This window comes from Mustela nivalis, assembly GCF_964662115.1.
Source record: "Mustela nivalis genome assembly, chromosome: 15".
Lineage (NCBI taxonomy): Eukaryota > Metazoa > Chordata > Mammalia > Carnivora > Mustelidae > Mustela > Mustela nivalis.
Window position 1 is genome coordinate 9,254,130 of NC_139034.1, and position 20,036 is coordinate 9,274,165.

The window sequence follows — 20,036 nt, forward strand, 5'->3', positions numbered from 1 at the left end:
CCTCTAGTCATAGATCTTGGGCATATCTTTGTAGTTGGCCCTTTGTCTTACTTTTAAATAGGTTTATCTCTTATGAAAACTCCAATTTTTCTACAAATCCCATTTTTCCCAGCCATGGCTATAACAATTCTTCTATCTCCTACTGCTCAGATCAAGACCCTCCTCTTCTTGCTTAATGTGGTTATTTTGTCAACCACTACGGTGATTGTATGTCACAGAGTTTGTCTTTTTTATTTCATATGTACTGCCTTGCACTGTTTACAGCTGTTTCATGGGTCAGAGTTTCTCTGATCAATTAGGACAAGATGATATTGTCTGTATATTTCTTTATCAGATCACTATGTGGTCCCTAGTGATCTGATGCATAGTAGTTATTTGTTGATTATTCACCTTTTGAAGAGGAAGTGTGATTGCTAATCTTATCTATTGGTGTTTTGGTCATTCTGTTTTTCTTATCCCGTGGTATTGCTTTGTTATGAATCATCTATTAACATAAGGTCATCACTAATGATAGACGATAACTTACGTGAAGATAATCAAAATATAAAACGTTTTTCTTTCTATTTTTCTCCCTCTCATTTTTAACTTGGCAGCTACGCAGCAGCCGGTTAGTTTTCCGGAATGCATTATTACTACAATTGAAATTCACCGGGCTGATCTTTATATTCAGCTAGGAATTAGCATTGTGGGAGGCAATGAAAGGCCACTGATCAACATTGTTATCCAGGAAGTCTGTCGGCATGGGGTGATCGCCAAAGATGGAAGACTTCTTGCTGGAGACCCAATTCTTCAGGTATCAATTTTTTAAATTATTTTGTTAACTTGCCTCTTTTGTTGCTCTTATTCATCAATTTAAAACTTAGGAAATTATGGTACTGTGGAATCTGGCTTATAAAAAGGTAAGTTTTACTGTTTTTTTTTTTTATGCAAAAACAGATGAGAATTTATCTGTAATTTCTCCGATTTCCCCCAAACTCATGGAATGTATTTTTACGCCCATCTTAAATTTGATCCCGCATGTGCCTCAGTGCGTGGCTCTCCAGGCCAGCTGGATTCCTCCTGGCTTGGTCTCCATGGTTGGCTATTTTGGGGCCACCTTCACTGCTAAATTCTCTTGTCCCATTGTCTGTATCCCTAGTCCCAGGGTACCATCCATCAGTTACCTTCGTTGTCTGATTCATCCTTCTCTACACGGATTACTATACTCTAGAAAAGACAGGTCACACAGCACAAGTTACTTAAAACTTATAGCATTGAATTTAAGATAGAATTCAGAAATCATGACCACCTCTTGTTGGCTCTCAAATGCACTCTTGTCCACAAACAGCCTGACTCTGTACTAATCCTTGGTGCTACCCTCTCCCTCTTCTCTTTAAAGAGAAATAGCTACTCCAACAAACGAACTAGCTTTGGGCAAGATGATACTGTGTTAGAGGGCATACTGATGAGCATGAGATGGCCAGAATTCCACTGTTCATGTGAATTCTAGAGTGTATGTGAAAATTGACCTGGATACATGACCCATACTAGTGTAAGTGGTACTTGAAGCTAAAAGAATGGATATTTAGGAGAGAAGAAATAGGCATGAATGAGAAAAGATGTCTTCTAGGAACCCAAGCTCAAGGATTCTTGCCTCCTCGATTTCACTGCTGGGTCCTTCCCCACGGTCTGTTGGTATTCACCCCTTCCCTTTTCCTTGCCACCTCTCTGGTCTGTGCCTTCACTGCTTCACGTCTAACCCAGTAGAATCAATACCCCGCCTTCCTACTCTGCTCTGAAATCCGGTACGACCATTGTCAGGTTAATTCATCTGTGACTCTGCTTTCCCTGGGAAGACTGGACCAGAGAATCAAGTCCATACTGATTAATCTAACAGTCCGGGTCCTCTGTGGACTCTTACACAACCTGTCCCCTCAGCCTTCACCCTTGCTTTTTCTTTCAGCTGTAGCCATCGGTGTATTACTGAAACATCATAGGCATGGTGGTCAGTGCTGAGGGTATAATTAAGAGCAAAAAGCAACCCCTGCCCTCATAGAATGTATAATGTAGCAGAAAAGCCAGACATAGCAGTCTCCTTGCTTCCCTCCACGTTCCAGCCTGTCCCCATTGTGCTACAGCTTCCCCACCTTCATCCAGAAAGCCCTGCCCTGCCATTTTCACCCATTCAGACCTCTTCTCACACTAAGTGCTGAAGACATTCCTTCTCTTCACCACTTAATACATAATTGGTCACAGAGAGTTATTCAAATTCAGTGTCCTCCTTTGGGGATGGCAGCCGCCATTAGTACGTACTGTGGGACAGGCTTCTCACAGTGCTGTACCTGGAGTTGGTACCCAGGACCCATTGCTGAGTCAATAAAAGAGTGGGTTTGGTTATGATATCCTGTTGGGAATAGCTGTCTTCTTCATTAAAACCAAACTTAGAACCTCTAGGATTTTTAGTTCTTCAAGAGAAATGTCCAGAGGGGAAGACAGACAAACTAGGCTCCAAGAGCAGCAAGGATTGACCTTTCCACTGGGGGTTCCTGGCTTTGGTTTCCACGCCCATCCGTATTCTGCCTCTTGTAGTTTGTGATTTCCACTTTGACACTTGGGCCCTAAACCCCTCCTTCATTGCACTTGGCCTGGCTGACACAGACTGAACTTCCAGTGTTTTGTTCTTGACTAAATCCGGAGAGGAAATAGGAGAATACAGGAAGCATAACTAATCCAGCTTATGTAAAATCCAGTTTCTGATCCTACCATAGCTAGCTATTTACCGCATTCCTGTGTTTGCTGTCCTTTTATGATATTAGTAGTACTCTGGTTGCATGAGGTTGGCACAGCTCTCTGGACACCTTACCCTGTATTCCTTCTACCCCAGCTCCTAAATTGATTCTCCATGGAGGAACTCTTGTAGCTGGTTTTGACATTTTGACACCTTTGTGGCCAAGAGAAAAAGAACCAGATTGCCCTTTTCTGCAGCTTACACAGTGTTCTTTACTTCTCCACTTCTGGCCTTTCTAGCTATAATTGAGTATACATTTATTTTCATCTTTTGCTCTTTGCTACCAGCAGTGTGCCAGCTTTGGATATTAAATTTTTTACATATTTTTCTTTTTACATATTTTACATATTTCATATTTTTTACATATTTTCATTTTACATATTTCTCATGCTTTTTCTAAATTTTAAAGGTAAAAACAAATGCTTTGTTCTTATTTGCATTTCTTTGAGTATAATTGAGGTGAAATCTGTAACCTCAGATTTACTAATGTATTTAACATATAGTTTGCTAATATATTAGCAAAAAATATAAAAATGTATAAAAATATATTTAATATATAGTTTTGTTTGCTATAGGGTTTTGCTTGCTAAAATATTTCATCTACAGGCTTTTTTACTGGTCTGCTTTGGAGAATTGTTTAATAACATAACTGAATCTGTATACCTCAAATAAAAATCTAATTATCTGAAATACTGGCTATAATTTGGGGAAATAACTCAAAGCTATAAATCAGCATTGTAGACATTCCAGTGCATTATTATTGTTTATGAGGCATACATATTAATAACCCTAATAATGGCAATCTTAAATGCAGTTTAATGATTTCAAATTGATACAAAAACTATGAGCACATAACCTGATTATTGAAATCACAAAGGGTCTTTCCTCTTGTGGGCCTGACTTCTCATTGGCCTTTGACTGGTATGCTGGAGCCAATAAGTAAAGCCACACTACTTGCCCAAATACAGAGTAGTATTTATGTCCATTCAAAAGGAAACACTTGGAAAGAAGGCTCCTTAGTATATTTTTACTACCTGGTTATCTTCCACTTTTTGTGAGCTGCATAAATAATACCGTGAGCCAATTTGAAAAGACCTTAGAGTGGTTAAGATGGTTTATTTACAGACCAAAGGGCTAGCTAGCCTGTGTTTTTAGTTTAGCAAACTAGATGTAGTAACAGTGTGTGCCTTTGGTTTCCCCACACTGATTATATATGTGCATATGTGTGTGTGTATGTTTTATATATATACCCACACATCCATGTTATTCTATTAAATAACCTATTTGAAAAGGAGAACCATATACCCTCAGGGCCTTTCACAGTGCAGCATTTTGAGCGGTTTGAAGAATAAAATAGTGTAAGAGATTACATCAATATTACTATTAAAAATAATACAAATTTCAGAACATGATTAAGAGTACGAATTTACAGTGCAATCTGAGTCATCAGTGATTTATTCACTTTTGGTTTTGAAGGAAAATAATTGCAGTCGTGTCTTGACTGCATTGGTACAAAATATGTTTAGCTAAAGATGTGGTAAAGTTTACTCTGGTGGTGCTATTTCTACAACATCTAGCAACAGTATTTTATTTGGCCTCTGCTTTCTCTGTGTTTCACTGACAACCACACATTTGTGAAGGGAAAATCTCTGATTGTAAGATATTCCACAACCCACATCCCGAAGATGGTGTGAGGCTACATACTCGCACATGGCTAGCGCTGGATTCCAGCCAGATGTTTGTAAAGTCATTTGTGATAGATGTGAATTTAAGACGGAAAAATAAGAACCTAGAGATAAGTGGCTTTTTAGCTGAATAACCAGAAATGATGAGCTTTGACTAACAAATCCACGTCAGGCTGGTTTTTTAGAAGCTGTCTTAAAGTTCTGTTCTTGACCCTATGTTACTCATCTTTTTCATCAAGGATCTGGATGGCAACCAAATGCACAGATGTTGCAAAGTTGGGAGAAGAGCAAGTTTATGTGTGAGATCTATGACATTTGATGCCTGAATTTTAAAAGATGTCCACAGGCCCGAATCAATAAAATTCAAATTAGTGGTGCTCAAAACTGTCAACCCGAGATGGGTAGGAAGGGGGAAGGCTTTCCTTAAGATAGACTCACGTGAAAAAGATTGAAGGGTTTGGGTAATCACAAGCACCTAACCCAGAGCCTGCCACATAATGCATCCAAGAGAATGTCCATATCTGCTTGCTGTTGGTGCAGACTGATGAGGAGAGGAATTCTAATTGTGATAAATACTCAGAATTGTGCCAACCTCTTCCTCTGACTAGGTGAATAACTGAAGCTGGGTGTATTTTCTTAGTCCTGTTCCTGTCCCAGGATCAGTCACTATACTCCTTTCAGGGCCATAAGGTTTAGTAAGTAAATGTTCTGTGAGTACTGAGTTAAGCCTGTTGTATTAGATAGATGTTACACTTGAGTGCTCAACAGAGTGAAACTGTAATTACCTGCTTTTCTTTAAAGTAAAAATGACTGATCTGAGATCAGATTGTGTATCTGGACTGTGTCCCTTTTCTTAGATTAAAACTTGGTGTATTTTTTCCAGCGTAAGTGTTTTTCATTTGGAAAAGCCACATCAATCCAGTAGATCTTCAGTTTCTGTTCAACTAGAACTAGTATTTTGTTGGCACTTGCCACATGCTGCTGCTGTCTCTGCATTCTCCTCCTGGTCCCGTGAAGCGGAGAGTAAACCCATCTCACCACTCAGGGGACACCCTCAGACATCCCGCTACTGGCAGGACCAGGGACTCTGATTCAGCACCCTCGCTGAAGCCTGAGATCCTAACTGCCATTCTCTACTTCGTGCTAGTCATTGTGAGTGAAGCTTAGGAACTGTGCATTTTAAAACATCTTCAGAGGGCTTTTCTTTGTAAATAATGACTGTATGTCATTTTCCAAAGTCAGTTTCTTTTGGAAATGGCATATAAATGTTTACCAGTTGAGAGGATAAAAGATTGTCCCACCTCGGTCATAATTCTTTTCTTCCAGGTCAACAACTGTAACACCAGCAATGTGTCTCACTACTATGCCAGAGCCGCCCTTTGCCAGCCCTGTTCCACGCTGCACCTGACCGTGCCGCGAGAGCGGTGCTTTGGGGGCCGGACCTACAACCACTTCAACTGTAGCTCTTCCCGGGAAGAGGTCTTCCACGTGGTCCTTCACAAACAGGACTCTGGTGAACAACTTGGCATTAAATTCATTCGAAGGACCGATGAGCCAGGAGTTTTTATCCTTGATCTGTTGGAAGAGGGCCTGGCTGGCTGCACAGGATGGAAGGCTGAGCAGCAACGACCGAGTGCTCGCCATCAATGGACACGACCTGAAGCTCGGAACCCCTGAGCTTGCCGCCCAGATCATTCAGGTACACGCGGATATTCATTCCACGTGCTCAGCCTTTATGTCGATGTTTTCGTAACATGAGAACCTGAGGGATATTTGATATTTCATGGGGGAAATCAAACATGGCTCCCCAAATCCTTCCAAATGCACAAGAGATGATTTTATCATTACAGATAAAATCCTGTCCGGAAAACTGTATCCCTGTGAACATTTAGCCTTGCTCTTTATAGAGTGAAGGCTCTATTTTTGCACATGGGTTTTTCATTTGCTCCATGGGCTCCACCTAAGCCCACACATAAAAAACACGTTTATGTCCACATTTAACAGGTGAGACAAGCAAAGCTTGAAGGAGCTGTGGTTCCAAAGTTGTGACTTCTCTGCTTTTGTAACTTTCACTCTCTGCTTCAGCTCCATACAAGTGGGGAAAGTCAACTTTTATTGAGAATAACTCATTATCTCTATAGTGCCTTTTTTATAAAGCATTCAGAGCATTTCAGACACATCATAACTTGTGTTCTTACAGTAGCCCTGTGAAGTAAAGATGGTTATTATTAGAGAAAAAAATTTTTCAATAAGAGCATTAAAATAGGTAAAGTAGAGGGGCACCTGGGTGGCTCAGTCATTAAGCATCTGCCTTCAGCTCAGGCATGATCCCAGGGTCCTGGCATCTAGTCTCACATCGGGGCTCTCTGCTCAGCCAGGAATCTGCTTCTCCCTCTCCCACTCCCCCTGCTTGTGTTCTTTCTCTTGCTTTCTGTCAAATAAATAAATAAATAAATAAATCTTTTAAAAAAGAAAACAGCTTTAATTTTTTTTTTTTTTTAAATAAGATAGAAAAAGTAGAAAATCATCCAGAACAGACCTTCTGGTTCTATAACCTACCAGAGCATTTAATGTTATGTGTATCTCCTACAGAGATAGGGGTGAAACAAAGATGTGTATGGTGTTTTGTTTTGTTCTGTTTTAAGTAAGCACAAGAAAACACTTTGACATAAAGGAAACCAAGCAGTAACATAATCAAGGATCAGGAATTAAGGTAGGTTGATAGTCACTGAGAAATGTATATAGTAAACAGAATTGAGTTACAATGATTTAAGCTACTGTGTAAGAAAACCCAAATTTAAATCCCATTTAAGTTACTCTTTTTCACAAATTTTTGGTTCATTATAACTATGGGAACACACACACCCGTAGCCATCTTGCATTAGGAGGGAGATTCAGGCATTGGTCTCTTGTCCCAGACTAGATGTTTAAAAAAATTGGATACAGATACTTATATATGATACCAAATATAATATATTGCTCAATTTGTTTCTTTGTGAAAAACATCTTAATGTTTTGGCTCCGCGGTTCAGCATCTGCCTTTGGCTCAGATCCTACATCGGGCTCTCTGCCCTGCAAGGAGTCGGCTTCTCCCTCTTCCTTTGCCCCACCACCCTGCTCTCTCGCTTTCACTCTCAAATAAATAAAATATTTTTTTAAAATTATGGTTTTCACTCCTTTTCCAACTTGAGAACTGAAACTGGAGTGCTTTCTTAACATTACTGACTGCAGTCATGGGGGAGGGTTCTACTTTCCACCACACCTTCTTGAAAGCAGGCTGTCAAATTTTCCCATAGAAATGATAGTAAACTTGGAAAGTTGTAGTCATGACCAAGAATCAGCATCAAGTAGACCAGGCCTGTACGTTAAAAGCAAAGATAAAATAGCTTTAAAAAGTGTAATAGATGTGAATCTGTGTTTCAGATCTAGATCTATAAATACAGATAATGGACCTCTAAATTCAACGTGGTTGTCATCACCTCTAAAATTACGCACACAATTTGTAATGTATATAAATACTAATCCTGATTTACAGGACCTTTGTTATCATTCTTTTCAGGACTGTTTAAGCTGATCCCTATTTTCGATTCGAAGCTGTAGTGTGTGGAAACAGAGCTACACGTAGTTTCATTGATTATCACTCTCAAAGTAGCCATCTTGGAATTTATTTCAGAAATCACAAAGAATTGTAATCCAGTTTGGAATCCGTTCATCCTTTAATCTTCTTTGCTCTCTTTCTCTCAGTGCCAAGGCCAGTTTTGCAGGGGAGGGAAGTATAAAAATACAGTTACCCTTCAAGAAATCATGGGGAGATCAGAACCTAGGCTTTGCTTTGGTTATGTCCTTGGTATTTCCAGGGTTAGGGAAGGCTTACCCAAGAGGTCTGTGTGTGGCTCTTTTACCTACAGAAGTTTTAAAGTATTAGCTCCTGAAATGAACTCCCTCGTCTGCCCCACCCCCAACAGGGGCCTGCAGTCCCCACTCAGGTGAGGCTCTGATACAGCCATGATAAGTGCATTGAAAATGACCCTCCCTATAATTTTTTTAAGTGAGAAGCATCATTAATGACTGGTGGTTATATATGTGTGTTTTCTCCAGGCTAGTGGCGAGAGGGTGGATTTAACAATTGCTAGGCTGGAAAAATCCCAGCCTGGTAACCCTGTCCAGGACGCAGGAGCTCAGAGTAGCAGCCAGCACCATGCACAGCGGCTGTACCACAACAGTCCCAGTTCACACAAGGTGAGGCCTCGAGTTTGCATGTTTTCATTCATCTGCCCTCAGGGAATCCTTGTTACAAACTGGTAAGATTTAAATGAGTGCTGTTACTCTGTTGGAAAAGGTGAACACAAGGTGTTTGGGGGTGTGGAATGTGTGTTTGGCTACCTTGAGAGTCCCTGTACAGTCTGTTCCTCAGCCAGTAGGGGTGGTTTCTTAGTAAGAAGGTCCCTCTGCCAGATTGATGAGAAGTGTTTGATCTTCTAGAAAGACTTCTTTATTTGGTCCTGCTTGAAAGTGGGATTTATCTTGGTTTGCTCATTCAGTTGTAACAGGAGGTTATGTAACTGAAAAAAAGACAATGACCAACAAGTCCATACTTAGCGGTTGGGCAGTTTGCCTACAACAACAGAATTCCCTATGTGAATATGAAGCATAAATCATACTTTCTGATACGTACATGCAAAACACATAAAGCATTTCTTTTTATGTTACAGTTCATAGGAATACTACCCTAGATCATTTTAAATTCCCGAATGTTGAGCTTTTTGCTGCATCTTTCATATTTAAGCGCTTTTAAAATATATTCCTAGGTCATTTATCTGTGCCAAAAATTCTGATGCTGTCTCACTTTAGATGCAGAAATCAGTAGAAATAAAAAAAACAGTGGCACTTTACTGTGTTCTCAGTATTATTTACTTCATTTGATCTTTCATCAGAACTCAACTTGTGATAGGCCAGAATTTTTAAAACGATGCTATTTACCAACTGTGTGAAAATCACACATAGGAAACTTCCTATAGTTTTTTGTCTGTTTGTTTTTACTTCCTATAGTTTTTAAGTAGACCAGTAAATAAGTTTTTATTTAGCAAAGCAATTTAATTTTACTTAAGGAGAATGACTTGAGAAACGCATGTTTAGCTTAAAGTGGCTTCTTAATGTAAGTACAATTTGAGAGAATAACTCTGTAATGTCACAGGAGCCCAAGGAAGCATCATTTAAAGGCACAAGTATTTTTGGCCCATCAGGTTTATCTGGTATTCTGAGCTGAAGTATAGACTTGTCACTGGTCGTTGGTCAGTTAAAACTTTTAAGAAATTATAAGCACAAACTTATTCTTATTTTTGAACAGAAAACAAAATGTGTGAAGGGAACCGATAATTTTGCTTTCACAATGATGACTACGAAAAGCAGTTATTGTTTCAAAAAGGAATTTGAATAGGAGTTGTTCATATCGCTGGTCCTTGCTTTACAAGTTACATATATATACATTTTCCTAAAGAATCATAATTAAGGCAAAAGTTGGTAACTGAATCCATGAATTCTACAGAAAGTTGAAATATGGGTGCTCAAAGACAACACTACAATTTTAAGACTGTTTTAAGAACTACTTAACCATTTCAGCATCCATATAGAGGACTATTTATGTCCTTTTGTTTGTTTTGGGCACATATATTTTTCTTTTTACTAGTTTCTATTCCTTAATTTTAAGTGGTGGTGTTTTCAATAACAATGCTGAATTCTTACTCTAGGTGCTCTGTAAACCTGATTGTTAGAACAGCCACATGAAATGTAATTTTAAGCATTAATTTAACAATTTACCATTAACATACAGCATTTGTGATGTCAAATCCTAATTTAAAAAAATAACGGTCTCCTAGGGAAAACAAATACAAATTCATCAAAACAACCTGTTCAGAGGATAATCATTGTTAAAAATTAAAGCACACATTATTCTATTACTAAGCCTCTGCGTAGCTGCTTGGAAACATTCATCCAGTGTTAAGCCCTTAGAAGTTTCCATGAAGTATACCAAGAGTAATCTGTGAAGTTTGGCTAAAATGCATACATCTCAGCCATATCGAGGAATAAAACAACCACCTCTGATTGACTCAAAACCTGACAGACACGAGCGTTGAAGTCAGTATGCTCCCAGCTGAGTTTACCTGGATTGTCTTCATAATAACGTGGGTCTTGCCCAGTTTTGAAGGATGCGAACATAGATGTCATATACTATGATACCACCTGTAGACGTTTACAGGTTTTCTATGAGGTAAAAATTCAAGGAACTCTAGGCTATTTAAGTAGTGCCCTCAAGAAAATTTCAGAGTGTGGGTTTCAGGAGCAGAGAAGAGCAGACAACCCTGCAGGTCCAGGGCTTGACTGACACATCGTACCTGTCCGCTCTGAAGCAGTGTCACTAAAGGAAATGTTACAGTTCTAGCAAAAGAATTCATCTAGTTCTACTGTTGATATTGTTAGTCGTGGTAATAGTTATCTTGTTATCTACAGTATGCTCTTATAGTATATGCGTTAAGGAACCTTTTGAGATATTAGCTTCCATTATTACACTTAATGGGATAGCACCCTTGTAGTGTGGATGCATATAGCATCATGCTGTATGAACATACACAACTACATATGAATACATGTTTATGTATATACACTAAGTGTATATATGTGTATTTTTTTTAACTTGAATCACTTCAAATCCCAGTGTGATCATGCATAGCAATATAATTTGGAGCAAATTACATGACCTTTCTAATAAGGCTATTCCCTTGTTTATAAAATGGGGCCAACCATAGGATTTACACTCAGGACCATTGTAATGAAATTTAATGAAACCATTAAAATGAAATAATACATGTGAAGCCATTTGCTTTACACATAGTAAATCTTCAATAAATGTTAGTTACTATTGCTATTTTAATATTAATATTGCATAGGTATACCTTGTTTTTTATAGCATTCTAATTTTAAAAAGGTGATGTTTTAAATTTTGCTTTTCTTCTAGGAATGTCAATAAATATTGGTAATAAATAGAAACAATAAATATCGGTAAAAATTGCTTTTTCCTGAGAAACAGTTTGTTTGAAATTTTTTCTCTTCCTTAACTTTTTCAAAAATTCAGTTATTTCATATCCTTATAGCTTTCTGTAAAGGTTGTGAAGATCAGTTTGCACCCGTTTCATGACCGAGCATTCTCATAAGTAAGAAACAGAAGATAGATCTATAGCTTTTTTCTGTCAGTTAACAAAATCTGCACTTTACTTTTGTACTGTTCTGTCAACATTTCTTTCAAAGAATAGAGGAGAGAGAGAGAAATAAAATTGATTAGCTTGTCTTCAGAATCTTAAAACTCAAATGCATTATTTACTTTTGTAGAATTGGCCCTATTTTGACTTCCATATATCAACAGTCTTGAGTTTTTTCTGTTCCATACATAGTCATATGAAAATACAGCCGTCCAAAGTCTGACATTGTGATCCCCAGTGTTCGGTGTCATTTTGTACCATGAAGAACTGTGTATTATTTCTACAGTAATTGATTTTAACAGTGACTTTATCATTGCCATGGTATTTTTTCCTTCAGTTTCCTTACTTTATTTCAGCTATGTATTATTTATTTTCCAATAAATTTTCTTCTCAATTGTTAGGATCTTACCCAGTGTGTTACATGCCAAGAAAAACACATTAATGTAAAGAAGGAACCACATGAGTCCCTGGGAATGACAGTGGCAGGGGGCAGAGGAAGCAAGAGTGGTGAACTGCCCATCTTTGTAACCAGTGTGCCAGCTCATGGCTGTCTGGCACGTGATGGCCGCATCAAAAGAGGTAAGATAGGAAGGGCTGGGAACAGTGAAACTCTTCCCATCTTCTCCCTGCATGCAACTCATGTTTGAAAAAATAACAAATATTCCCCAAATTTTCTATTAAATATGATTTTTAAAAAATATTTTAGGGCACCTGGGTGGCTCAGTGGGTTAAGCTGCTGCCTTCGGCTCAGGTCATGATCTCAAGGTCCTGGGATCGAGTCCCGCATCGGGCTCTCTGCTCAGCAGGGAGCCTGCTTCCATCTCTCTCTCTCTCTCTACCTGCCTCTCCATCTACTTGTGATCTCTCTCTATCAAATAAATAAATAAAATCTTAAAAAAAATTTTTTTAAATGTCCCTTCCATATATAAGTGTAAAACCTCTCTGTAAGGTTAGAAAAATGCCTGATGGGAAGGAAAATTGCTGCAGTTTGATGATGTTTCTGTTCTTTTTTAAAAAAGATTTTATTTATTTATTTCAGAGATAGAGATTACAAGTTGGCAGAGAGGCAGGCGAGGGGTTGGGGGGGAAGCAGGCTTCCGGCTGAGCAGAGCCTGATCTTAGGACCTGGGATCATGACCTGAGCTGCAGGCAGAGGCTTTAACCCACTGAGCCATCCAGGTACCCTTTCCGTTATTTTCTAATGTTTATTTGGATCATTGCATTATTTCATGTTGGAAAAAACCCTCTAAAAAATAGAACACTCATCTTTTCCTTCCTAACCTTTTATATAATCCTCGTTGCCCTTTTTTTTTTTTTTTTTTCTTGGCAGGGCAACAAGCACTTTTTTTTCTTCCTTAAGCAAAAGATGCTCAAATCACAAGTTTCATTTCTTTGTGTAGACCCAAGGATCTCTTCTCTTTAAGTATTCCGATACATTCACACTGAGCAAACTCTGTAGGACTATCTTTATCTATAAAACTGTGTAACTCTAAAACAGGATATGTTAAAAATTCATATCTAAGAGCAAAAGATCAAATAATTTTTGAGCAGGAAAGAACTATAGAAATTACTGAAGCCCAAAGAAGAGAAATGAACATGCCCAGGTCCTGCACATTAGCAAAATGAGGTCTAATGACTTGGACTTCCAGTTGAATCACAGTGCCTCAAGCCACATTTTTTCCTATATTTGATGAAATTATCTTAAAGTTTTGAGTTGTTTTGGAATATTTTCCATGAATTGGATTTTTCCCTTGATATAGTAAGAATGACAGAGATGTGAAAAAATTACAAATAACAGGATGTATAGGGAAGATAATGACTTGGGAGCTCATCTCATTTTCTTGTTTATTCCTTTGGACAGGTGATATATTGCTGAATATCAATGGCATTGATTTGACCAATTGAAGTCACAGTGAGGCCATGGCAATGCTAAAAGCCAGCGCCGTCCCCTGCTGTTGTCCTGAAGGCATTTGAGGTCCATATTGTCGAGGAGGCAGCCCAGGCTACCGAAGAGCAGCCAGGCACCTTCAGCGAGAAAGAGTAGGACTCCAGCTGGTCCCTGTTGTGGGTCATGTGGCTTGGGCTTCCAAGGTACTGACAGCGTTTCAGCAGTTTCATGGAATAATTGTAGTGACAACATTTCTCAGTATGGAACACAGTAAATTCATTCGTCCAGGGTGTGAGGGGGGAAGGTCCTTGTCACAGATGAAAGTGGCAATGGCATATCAAGTTATAGAAGAAAAGGGTATTTTTTTTCTTAGGTTATTATATTTTAAAAGATAAATTTAAGGGACATCTAGGTGGCTCAGTTGGTTAAGCATCCAACTCTGGATCTCAGCTCAGGTCTTGATCTCTGGGCCATGAGTTTGTAAAAAAGATTTTTTTAAAAATTTTTAAAAAATTAAAACATTCTTAAAAAATAAACCATTTACCTTATTAAAGGTAAATTTAATAGTAAGAACTAAGCTAAAAAGACTTGGTGTATCTGTTTATAAAAATGAATAAAGCCATTCTGTCCATGACTATTAAGAAGGTTCTCAAGTGGACCAGCCATGAGATTTGGATGTTCATGCTCTTGCTTTAGAAAAGCTGTCATTTACCACACGTGTACATGCTTAGACTTCGTGTGCATTTTTCACCAGAAAAAAACAGGTCAAAGTGTGGGGCCTTTTGAGAAGCTTTTCTAAAACCCTTTTCTTAATCTTGTTAACTCTCTCTAAAAAAGCAGGATGTTAAAACTCAGTTTTTATTGGACATGAGAGACTCTTTCAGCCAAATCATTGGTGTCCGAGAGTAGGTCTTCTCACCACCTTCGGGACTGTCACCCACCAGGACATTCTGTAGTTGGTCATTGTCTGGTCATGAAAGTGTTTCAGCTCCTGATGAGTGTTGTATATACTTCAGTATTGAAGTTGGAAGAATGTGTATTACTGTCTTTGTTTCTAGATCACTTTAGAGGAATCCTAAAACTGAACTATGATGAAACATTCTGATTCTGAGCCAAGTAGGAAAATGACTGATTTTTTTAAATAAAAATAAACAATAAGAATGCCAGTTTCTGAGACATCAAGCTTCATTCGGATGTAATTTGTAATAACTAGCATTTGTATAGTGCTATGTGATATATATATATATCACTTTATATATATATATATATACTTTTAATATATATATATATGTATTAAAAGTACTTTCACGTAAAGAATAGCAGAAAAAACCAGGATGAATGGAATTCATTTGTCTATCATCTAACTTACTGACTTGTCCTTGTCGTAGTGAAAAAGACCAAAAAGGCCTGAAACAGTAACAGAATTTGTATCTCAGGGCCCTGTAGGCATAGATTGGAATGGTTGCTATGAAACCATGGCCGTTCTACCTAATGGTGAGGGGTCAGCCAGCAGAGGGAACTCATTTATCCTCTGGAGTACTCAGCCTGATACACTGACCTGTCACTTGAAACCCAGCATGTCAGAAAGGCCCGGTCCCACACCAGTGGGGGAGAAGTGGTCTCCTCGGCCGAGCAGGGGCTGAGCGTGCGCACACCACTGCTGGTGGCCAGGCCGTGCTGGCGCTCCTTTAGTTCTTGTTACCTGGTGTTCCGGGCCAGCTCTGAAGTAAGCTCTTTACCGCTTTTGTTCGGAGCATTTTCAGGTGAATCACGAAGAACAATGATATTTCAGATGAACAGTACACGGGATAATGAAATCTATTTGGGGGGTCTGCCTGTATCGAAAGAGTGTCTCTCAGTCTAAGGTCACTATTCTGTGGACTCCTGGGGTTCGTGTGTTGTGTGCAGACCGGTATACACAACCAGGTATTGGGAGGGCCACTGCTCTGTGGGTACCGGCGGCTCTTTCCAGCAGGTCGCACACCACACAGGGTAGCAGCTCTGCTCTTTCTCAAAAGGGAGGGTCTTTCTCTGCAGTTGGCTGGTGGTGTACCAGACAAAACAATTATTTATTTTGTGTTGTGCTGTTTTGTTGTTTGTTTTTTGCAGAAGATTCAGAATAATGAAAATAACCTATATCATCTCTAAAATACCAGGGGACCCTGGGACCCTGCTCTATGCCAGAAGACTTTTTAAAAGTCCTTTCTTGGGCGCCTGGGTGGCTCAGTGGGTTAAGCTGCTGCCTTCGGCTCAGGGTCCTGGGATCGAGTCCCGCATCGGGCTCTCTGCTCAGCGGGGAGCCTGCTTCTTCCTCTCTCTCTTTCTGCCTGCCTCTCTGCCTACTTGTGATCTCCCTCTGTCAAATAAATAAATAAAATCTTAAAAAAAAAAATAAAAGTCCTTTCTTATTGGTGAGCTAAGAAACTGGACCAGATTAAAAGTTCTAACATTTCATATATTGCTTACAGAATTGGCTTTATTAAGAAGTCTTTTTAATAGATTAAAAACAGGAAACCTTACCTTAGATGACTAGGTCCAGTTTCATCTAAAAATGAAAAATACTTCGATCTTACAAGGAGATATTTTTTCTGTATCCCTTAGGTGGGGTTTTCTTCTATTTTTAAGTTTTTATTAATTGAGTTCTGATGTCACATTTGCCAACTGACAGTGGCATTTTAACTGAAGCATTTCAGAGTCCCTGGTTAAAAAAAGTAAAAAAAAAAAAAAAAAAGCTGTATGGAGAAAGAAAGATGATTTTCATTAGTGTTTTCTAGATTGAGTTCTCTATTTTGTCAATCAATCTCCCTTAAAATGAGTGCATTGTAAGTGAAGGAGGAAAAAACAACAAATAACTCCTCACATAGATGAAGAAGAGAGAACATTTTCTATGTTTCTTTTATTTGAGTGCTGAGATTAGCAGGACTAGATCCCTTGTGTACCACCTTTTTGTAGATACAAACTCTGTAGATACAGATGGATATCCAAATTGAGGACATTGTTGACAGTGCAAAGAGAAAATGCAGGCACAGAACCCTTTTATACGACTTTCTGTGGTGTGACTTGTAACCAGGTGTGTTTAGCTCTGTGTGTGTGTGTGTGTGTGTGTGTGTGTGTTCATTTGGGAAAAGAAGACGGGACAGTGTTGGACAAATTCCAGTCTACTTAGGACTGAGTCTGTGCTGGAAAATGGGCTGTCAGAATAATGTGTTCAGAAGGAAATAAAATAGCCCTTTTTTGTTTCCCAGCAGCGATAAGGGTAAGGATGGAATGAAGCAAAGGTGAACAGGCGATAAAAGCCGCCCCACTAATTTATTCTTGACTTTTTGTGTTTGTGATAGTGCCCTTCATAGCTGCCATGATATTGTTTTTTGAAGAAGCTACTTGGGAAGTTGGGGCTTTAGTATTGTTGGTGGATATGAAGAGAACCACACCAATCAGCCTTTCTTCATTAAAACCATCATCTTGGGAACTCCTGCTTATTATGATGGAAGATTAAAGTGAGTCTTGGGAGATCAGATAATGTGATTCATGTTTATTGTGATGGACATGATCTTGACCAGAGGTCAGCTCCAAACCCAATCTTTGTCCTCTCTCATAAATCAAGTCTCCCTGGAACGTGGCTGCATTCTTCCGTTTGCAACCCCTCCGTGGCTGCCTGTGAGCCCCAGTGGCAGTGTTCAGTCACTGTGACAGAGGCTGTGTGGCCCACAGAGACTGAAATACTTGTTTACTAACTGGGCATGTACCAGCCAGATCTCGACTGAAGCATCCCTTTGACCATCTCGCCGCTGATAGCTCTGTTTTGTTACTCTAATGACAGGGACCAGACCTGAGTCATCCAGTTCAACACACGGAGATGACAGCTGGCTCTGAGCATCCATTCCACACACACCCCTTGAGTCCAGTCCTGTCATTAGATGACTCTGCTCTATTCTTCCTCTGCAGCACTTATGTCTACCTAACACGATATTTATGCAAACTCCGTGAAAGGGTGGGGGTGGGGGGCCTGTTGCATTTACTGTACATTCCTGGCAGCCGCCGTAACAGTGCCTTGTGTTCAGAGTAAGGTCTCAGTAAATATTTGATGAATGGATGTGAGAGCTGCCAGGCACAATGCTAAGTGCTTGGGATTGTAGTATTGAATCTTAATAGCCCTGTAAGGTAAGTGTTGTCATTGTTATTCCTGTTTGATGCACGAGATAACTAAGTCTTAGAAAGATTAAGAAACTTGCCGACAGTCAAGTAGCTGGAAAAGGTTGACAGAGGTTCACACCCAGGACACTCTCTCCAGAGCTTGGGCTCTTCACCCCTCAAAGTCCTCAGCCAGCCTCATGCAGCCTCTTTCCTTTATCAAAGCTCAGGCCCTGGGAGAGGAAATAGGTGTTAGATTAAGAGATTCTACAAACTGAAAGGGAAATGGATTCGTGTAGGGTCTTAGAGCTTAGTTTTTTGATGGGAGAGCCAAGATATTTATCTTGGCTTATTTTCAAAGTTTTATTTTCAGTTCCCTAAAGATTGTGCCATTCTTCTTTGAAAGTTCTCAGTGAAGTCATTCTGCAGTCAGCCAGGGCTTGCCACAGAATATCCGCCAAGCGGGGGTTTAAGAATAATGCATTGGCAACAGCCATAAAATAACCCAGGCAGGGAGCTTGCTCTTCCTGCATCCAAAGCCTCCTCCTGCAGAAGTTAGGTAGCATCTACAAACTGTATTTAAGATTTCTCTTTTGAATGCGTTTTTACAAGCATTTTTCTTATGTTATTTTGAGTCCTCTCCCACTGAGGGCTTCCTTGATCCAGACTCATTTTGATCTTTCTCAGGTCCAAGACAACCTGACCCAAGTAGTTGATTCCCTGTCCAAGTGCGTGCAGTGGGCAGAGGGCTTTCTGTTGGTCTACTCCATCACAGACTACGACAGCTACCAGTCCATCTGCCCCCTTTACCACCACATCCGGAAGGTCCACCCTGACTCTAGGGCCCCTGTTATCATCATGGGCAACAAGGGAGACCTTCTCCATGCCCGTCAGTTGCAAACGCATGATGGCATTCAACTGGCCAATGAACTCGGCAGCCTGTTCCTTGAAATTTCCACCAGTGAAAACTATGAGGACGCCTGTGATGTGTTTCAGCATCTCTGTAAAGAGGTGAGCAAGCTGCACAGCCTCAGCGGGGAGAGGAGGAGGGCCTCCATCATTCCCCGGCCGCGCTCTCCCAACATGCAAGACCTCAAGAGGCGCTTCAAACAGGCTCTGTCTGTTTGAAATCCCCCTCTGCACTGGGGTAAACCCATCTCACACCAACTTGCCTCCTTTTTACTGTGCATTTGTGCAGCTGAAAAGGACAGGGCACCTCCCTTTTTAATTGCACATTCAAAGTTTATTTTTATACAGACTATTGTTTTTCAAGTATACATGTATTTCTGAAAACCCAGTGATTACCTAGAAGTTGGTAGAGATTTTTTTAAAATAAAATGATTTTTTTTTTACTGTAACCACTAGCCACTTTTCCATTAAAGGCAAAATGGCAACATTGCTCCTTGTTTTCTAAATGCCTTTTTATAGAAATCAGACTTGCACTAGAGCCCAGAATGGCTCCATGCTTGCCCTCAGTCTGAACTCCTCTCAGTGTCTTGTGGTACTAGGGGGGGCTGATGTAGAGGGAATCTGTTGTGGAAGAAAGAATGTGGAGGAGAAAAGATTTGAGCAACTGCAGGATGTCTGTCAACTAGGGCACTTTGCTACCGGCATGAAATTGATACCATGTGATTTTCAAGGAAAGGGGTTCATAGTATGCTGGTGTTAACAAGTTGGAAACATGAATGGCTGTTTTATTTATGGTGCAAATGGAAGTCTACCCTCTCTACCTGCATTAGAAAACAGAAATTCCTCATGTCAGTAAGTACACCCTACCTAGAGTTGCTTAAACATTCTCCTTCCCGGGGTGCCGGGGTGGCTCAGTCCCTTAAGAGTCGGACTCTTGATTTTGGCTCCGGTCATCATTTCAGGGTCGTGGGATTGAGCCCCACATTAGAACCTGTATTGGGCTCCGTGCTGGGCATGGAACCTGCTTAAGATTCTCCCTCTCTCTGTGTTCCTTCTCCCCTCCCCCACCCCCAATTTCTCCTTCCTGCTCTTTCTCCCTGACCCTCGAATCCGATCAATTCTCTCTCCTGTTTTTCTCTGAAGCATCACTCTGCCAGAGTCCAGGCCTGTATAGCTCTCTTGCCTAGACTGGCAGGCAAGTGGAGGTGAGACCGGTTTCTTGGCCTCTGGACTGACACCCTTCTAATTCTTTCTTTACACCAGAACAACCTGACGAAAACCAACCCTAATCATTTATTTCCATAGGCTGAAAAACCTCAGCTGTGTTCCCCTTAGCCTCCAGATAAAATATAAATGAGGCATGGCATCAAGATTCTTTACTACCTCAGAGTGCCTGGGTGGCT

At 40.0% G+C, this 20,036-nt stretch overlaps 2 protein-coding genes and 1 pseudogene across 3 annotated transcripts in view; 2 read left to right on the plus strand and 1 right to left on the minus strand.

Moving 5' to 3' along the window:
* Positions 1-20,036, minus strand: part of LOC309848526 (ral guanine nucleotide dissociation stimulator-like) — a 438,233-nt gene that overhangs the window by 405,447 nt on the left and 12,750 nt on the right. The gene's annotated exons all lie outside the window — the stretch shown is intronic.
* The window catches only part of LOC309848515 (ligand of Numb protein X 2-like), a gene marked incomplete at its 5' end in the record, with an annotated part of 385,857 nt that overhangs the window by 21,563 nt on the left and 344,258 nt on the right, over positions 1-20,036 (plus strand). Inside the window, 4 exons of the mRNA XM_082700211.1 lie at positions 594-793; positions 8,551-8,691; positions 12,107-12,284; positions 13,567-13,796. Coding sequence (XP_082556337.1) covers positions 594-793; positions 8,551-8,691; positions 12,107-12,284; positions 13,567-13,610 — 563 coding nt within the window. The remainder of the gene's footprint in view (positions 1-593; positions 794-8,550; positions 8,692-12,106; positions 12,285-13,566; positions 13,797-20,036) is intronic.
* Positions 15,061-19,016, plus strand: LOC309848893 (ras-like protein family member 11A pseudogene; annotated as a pseudogene). Its single transcript has 3 exons — positions 15,061-15,087; positions 15,170-15,319; positions 18,412-19,016. The product of its transcript is annotated as a ras-like protein family member 11A pseudogene (transcript).